Source organism: Dipteris shenzhenensis, chromosome 30 (assembly GCF_047967505.1).
Source record: "Dipteris shenzhenensis isolate YYH24624 ecotype China chromosome 30, Dip_SZ_1.0, whole genome shotgun sequence".
Taxonomy (NCBI): Eukaryota; Viridiplantae; Streptophyta; class Polypodiopsida; order Gleicheniales; family Dipteridaceae; genus Dipteris; species Dipteris shenzhenensis.
The window spans coordinates 20,662,381-20,668,196 of record NC_141625.1 but is presented as its reverse complement, the minus strand read 5'-3'; the positions used below and the strand labels follow the sequence as shown (position 1 = coordinate 20,668,196).

The 5,816-nt window shown below is 44.2% G+C and overlaps 1 protein-coding gene across 2 annotated transcripts; it reads left to right on the top strand.

Annotated features, from left to right (window-relative positions):
* The first annotated feature begins 844 nt into the window (after nucleotides 1-844).
* LOC147881824 (cellulose synthase, putative (DUF1644)) lies at nucleotides 845-3,474 on the top strand. Of its 2 annotated transcripts, none has more exons than XM_087401443.1 (2): nucleotides 845-1,106; nucleotides 1,766-3,474. In XM_087401443.1, the coding sequence occupies exon 2, from the start codon at nucleotides 1,776-1,778 to the stop codon at nucleotides 2,982-2,984; it is 1,209 nt and encodes a 402-aa protein (XP_087257569.1). In that variant the 5' UTR covers nucleotides 845-1,106; nucleotides 1,766-1,775; the 3' UTR covers nucleotides 2,985-3,474. The 2 variants fall into 2 exon arrangements, with proteins under 2 accessions (XP_087257569.1, XP_087257570.1); XM_087401444.1 differs by lacking the exon at nucleotides 845-1,106 and adding an exon at nucleotides 1,142-1,459.
* Nucleotides 3,475-5,816: the final 2,342 nt, after the last annotated feature.

Here is a 5,816-nt window from a genome sequence, read left to right as displayed (position 1 = left end):
TGAGTAATGGTTATGTTGTATTTATTTTGCTGGTCCACAGCTACACTAGGTAAATGTTTTTGTGCTTCTATGGTTGGCACTAAGAGATGTCTCTCCCTTTGTACTAGCATTTGTTGGACTACTGGTTGCTTGAAAGATCTTTATGTTTGTTCTAGCACCTGTTGCTAACTGGAACCTCTATTTGAGAAGAGCCGCTACAGGTAACTAGTCGGTAACTAGCTATAGGTAACTAGTTGGTAGCTAGGAGTTCTGAGAGGGCAATGTGCAAGAGCAGCTCCCTGCACATTGCTGGAGATGAGGGAGTTGCTGAGTCGAGCATTCCAGCTTTGAGCATGAATTGCGTGCCCATGTGTAGTAGCTAGGGCGATCACAATTAGGACTCCCTGTCGGAACTTGCAATCTGGTCTTCCTGTCCACAAATGGAAAGCTTCTGGAAAGAATCTGTCCTCCTAGCAGTCCAATGCAGGGTTGGGGACCACACAGTTCAAGTTCATGGGCAAACATTTGACTGCGAGGGAGCTCGGCCGAGCGAGCCATTGGGCTGCCAAAAAAGGAACAAGTTGAATACATTCAAAAGGCCTCCGTGAAGAGAAGAAGAAGAAGAAGAAGAAGAAGAAGAAGAGAGAGAGAGAGTGAAAGGGGGAGAAAACAATAGAAGGAAAGCACGTGGAAATCCTAGCTCCGAAATCATTTTAGCTTCTCTAAGCTGGGCAGGCCAATAAGGCTTGCACGCGAAACGTGGCAGGCCAAAAAGAAAAGCAAGAAGGGGGCTGGGGCAGAGGGCGAAGGGGAAGCCGGCGCGAACAAAGATAGGGCAACAAGAAATGCTTGACATGTGGTCACAGCAGCGGTTAGGGGAAGGCGGTAGAAGGGAGTGGGATGTGAGGCTGGAGGTCATTCACGACGACACACTATAAAGTGTTGAAAACGTGATGAGAAAATGACTTTTCAGAAGGGACTGTGTTCTTTCTTCCTCCTCCTCCTCCTCCTCCTTTTGCTGTTGGTGGACATCATCCTCTGCATCATCATCTAGCTATGGCTCCCATCGCTTGATCCCTTCCCCCGCCCCCCCCCTTCCCCTCCCTCCCCTCCCCTCCGATTCACAGGTATGTTGCTCCTTCCCCCTCTCTTCATCCTTTCTGTGGTTTCTTTTGCCCCCCCAGAGACATCCCATCTCTCCTACGTGACAATGATTGAGGAACATGATCTCTCCCTTGGGAGAATGATTCCTCCTTTGCTCGGGTCGTTTTGTATCCGCTTTTTGGCTTTCCTGCCGTTTGTGCTGCTTCTGCGTTTTCGGTTTGATATGGAACATAAGATCGTTTTGTTTGCCTTTTGTCCCTCCTCTTTGATGCGAGTTTTGCGGACCATGGATCTAGCCAAGAAGGCCTTTGGGGCAATGGCTGCCTTGGCATGCCCCCCTTTGAACGTCTGGAGTCGGCGTACCTCGTTTTGTTGGGTATGTTTTGGCTTGTGAGATGTGTCGGTGATTCACGCTGGGTCAGTTTCAAAGCTTGCTGCTCTGGAGCTCGTGTTTTATAAATTTCCTGATGTGTGCCCTAAGCTTGTTTGTCTGTAGCTCATTTCCTGATGTCTACTTCGTGTGTTTTGTTCCTCATTGGGCTTCTTGGTTGGAGGAGGTCCTTGTTCTTTTGTTAGTCAAGCAGACAGCAGCTGTTTTCTTCATGAAAGTTATTGTCTAGCCGTTCCTCTTTCCTGCATTCACCTGTTCTGTTTTTGCATGTGTGACATTGTTTACCTTTAGGTGTTCGAGTATGCCTAAAGATAAAAGTAGCCGTGCTTCGGCATCACAGAAAGGCAGAAGTCATCCTTATAAACTGTACCCAAGTCATGGCAAAGGGATTGAATCTGCAGAAGGGGATACCTCACAGGGCTCTGCAGCAAGAAAGGATTGGGAGGATGCAACATGTCCCATCTGTATGGATTTTCCTCATAACGCTGTCCTCCTATTGTGTTCCTCACATGATAAGGGCTGCCGCCCTTACATGTGTAACACCAGTTACCGACATTCAAATTGTCTTGATCAGTATCAGAAAGCTCATACTGGAGTCCAGAAAACACATGGTTCTAGAGACCTAGCCTTGGAAAGCTCATCACCTGAAGCTATAGACCTAAGGATCATCCCAAGCTCTGACATCATCGATGTGGATTCTGTCAGGACTACTCGAAGGTCAGGTAGGAATTTCTCCATCTCCACGAGTGGAGCAGAAGGTGTTGCAGGGATGCAACTTTCTGACTATGAACCAGTGTCAGTGGATGAGGATGAAGGCATGGAAGAGCCTGTCAGCTTAGAACATTCTAGAGGATCTTCATCTCTTGTTAAAGGAGATGTTAAAGGCTTGGTCTGTCCTCTTTGCAGGGGCAAGGTGAACGGATGGCAGGTAGTGGATGCAGCAAGGGATCATTTAAATCACAAGTCAAGAAGCTGTGCACAAGAATCATGCCTGTTTACAGGAACCTATGAAGAGCTACGTGTCCATGCAAGATGTGAACATCCTTTGGCTCGACCTTCTGAAATTGACCCAGCTCGGCAGAGGGATTGGCGACGCTTGGAACGCCAAAGAGATCTTGGGGATGTGTTGAGTACCATTCGTTCTGCTATGCCAGGTGCAACTGTTCTGGGAGATTATGTCATTGAGGATGATTTTGAAAATGATAATGATGACATGGACTTCCCGGGTGATGATGGTCACTGGTGGACGGTGTTTTTACTTTTCCAAGTTTTTGGACCGGCAGCTTCTTTCACAGGTGGGAGGGTGATTTCTCCTCGCATGCGAGCCCATCCACGGGGGCATCGTAGGAGTGGAAGTACAAGGCTAGCGCTGTGGGGAGAGAATTTACACCGGAATGGAATTAATGAGGCTAGCAGCTCATCAGGAGGCAGTGATGCTGAAGAGCAGGTACCTGGATCATCCCGGAGGCGGCAGAGGAGCCAGCATAGGCCTGAAGGTGACATCATCTGATTGTTGGAGTTTTGGAACTGGCCGGCAAGTCTCCTCTCTTCATCCTGGGGAGTCTATGTGGCAGCATCACAAGTTGCAGCTTCTACTAAAGGAGCTGGGATTTTATTGAATATATCTTAATGTTTTGTAGTGGATTTTTCAGCTCATTTTGTTCTTAGAGAAGGTTGGAGGATCAGGTTGAAATATGTTGTTATGATGTCTACGAAGATGTAGTTTGCATCTGCTAAAGCTTCTGTTGTCAAGCCTGCATGTGATGCAGTCTATCCTCTTCAGGTGGTGCTGATAAGGTGTTTTGAGGGAGTCTCTCTGGTTAAAACTTTTGAAGTACAGAGCCAGTGATGATGATTCAAAGCTGTTACCAGCCAGCTTAATTTCTGAGCTTTTTCTATTGAACTGGGTGGTCCAAGGATGTGTCTGGATTACATCTGGCTCTACTAGTTTCATGTGTAGATATGTTATTGAAACATCTAATTCTAATGCATTTGCTATTTTCCAGTCTCAAAAGGTCTCCCTTTTTTTCAAGCCTTTAGCTTCTGGTTAGGCATGGTTTATCTTGTGCGCCTCAAGCACATTCAGTGGAAAGAAGGATTAAATCCGTACATTAATTTCTATCCAAACGGTGCTCAAATTTTACTCCATGAATTATTCTGATTGTTCTCCTGTTTGAGAGCAAGTGTTTTCTCCGAGTTCTGGGTGTATATTCAGTTTTATTTGGAAGCCCAATAGCTGTACGTTGCCAACGTGGTGGTGGCTGATTGGCTCTAGCCAGGCCCGTCCAGGATTGGGCTAACCTGGCCTTTACCTGCAGTGCCTGAGCAAAACTTAAGGGAAGTCCCTAGTAGCCTGAGTTATTAATGTATGCTATACATATATCTGTGGTTGCATTTAGTAGATCAGTCCAGGAGAGGGATCTTCCTGCCCATAGCCTGGGTCATTGCCGTATGTGATCTAGTCTAGTTTTTGTTTACCTCTTTTTTCTTCTCTTTCATTTTCTCTTTTATTTTCTTTGTAGATTTTTGATCTTTAGAACAACAAAAAATTCTAAATTTGTATGATTGGACTTATTCTAGTCTTACAAAGGTATATATATAGATTTCATAGACCAGTTGTCCAGTCCAGGCGCTCCTGCTCTTACCAGAATATTTAATGCTTGTCCAGTATAGGGAGTAGTTGCCAGGAAAGCACTTGGTCTAGGCTGGATTTTTGTGTATCTGTGCAAAGCGAGCTTGAAAATAGTTGTGCCATGCTTCAAAGCCCAGTGCATCTTCAGGAGCTGCATCATCATGCTAACACTGATCTCATGAGGGAGCAGAACCAGATGCACCATAGCATGTGTAATTTTCATAGTGTGATGAACTGATTGTGCCAGTGGTCGAGCTCCTTGTCACTTCGGGTGCAAATAGATGATATAGATCAGGAACATGTTAATGATGTTACAACGTTTTTCAAGCTGAGCTTTGGTAAACGATCATGTTTGACAGAAACTCACAGTGGGTCTGTGCATAATGGTATATGGAACTACTGCAATGATTTTGAACACCAGGGTTTCTTCTCATAGATTTGATAGCTTTGTGCACTCTTCAGATTTCTCATGTGAGTAGTTCCATTATGATATTTCATGTAAGTAGTCCCTGAATGTTTTTTATGCAAGGAGTGGTCCTAGGTTATTATTCTTCCTTTGTCATCAACAATTTTGGGAGTTAGCTTCTTTCCCCGAGTATGATCCTTGGAGTTTGTTCATGAGCATGCTGAATTGTTGAAATTCTGTGTCTTGAATAAGATTGGTAAAGACTCTAGCCATGTTCTTGCCTTGATAAAACCTGTCTATTTTGGGACGTGCATGGCCCTACCCGCTATTGTGTCTAAGCTCTTTTGCTCAGAAATGCTTGCTTGGGAGAGAGTAAAATGAAAACCAATATTCATATGCAGTCTAGCTTGTAATAGAATGTGACGTCTTGATTAGCCTTCTGCCTCGGTGAAGATGGATACTTTTTTGATGAAGAGAACATGACGCTTTTAGATTAGCTTTCTGCCTTGGCGAACATGGATACTTTTTTGATGAGTACATGGATACGTTTTTGATTAGCCTTATGCCTTTGTGCTCGCCCACTGTTATTTGACAAACTCAGTGTAAAGACTTCATAAAAAAGTGTTGGTGTGTGCCATGGTCTGCCATGGTCTATATATAGTTGGTGTCGGGCATTGGTGCGGTTAGTGGGAATGTTATTGTAGCTACTCCCTGCTATCTTGATGGAGTTTATGGCACATTATAGGGGAATGGATTGTTTGATGTTGGAATTGGAACACAGAATGGGAACCCATGTCATACGACACTATTGACAGCTTTCAACTTTAAACTTTTAGAAAACTGAAATGCATATTGATGAAGATGTTTGCAATGTGCATAATGCCATAGAGGTCTAAGGATGGAATAATCAATGATACATCATGGTAACTACGCATGATATATACAAAAGAGAGCAGCCTTGAAGGTCTAAAGGTGACAGAGTGAGGCCTTCCCCTCCTCTTGAGCCTCATTGTCATGGTCTTGGCCGTCATCATCTCCTCCAACCTTTACTAAACCCTCTCCCCATTTCTCAACCTGTTTTACTTTGCTTCAAAAATTGGTGTCAAAGAATCCAATATTAGTTCATTTGTAGGAAAGAATTCAAAGAATAACACTTTATTATCTTCTAGTGAGAGACTTAAGAAATTTAATTATATTCAAAACATTCTTCTCCCTTCCTCCCACAAGCAAGTATGGTTGTCCAAATTGAATTTGCCAACGACCAGGGCACATACTTCATGAATGATGTTTTGTTGACAACGAAG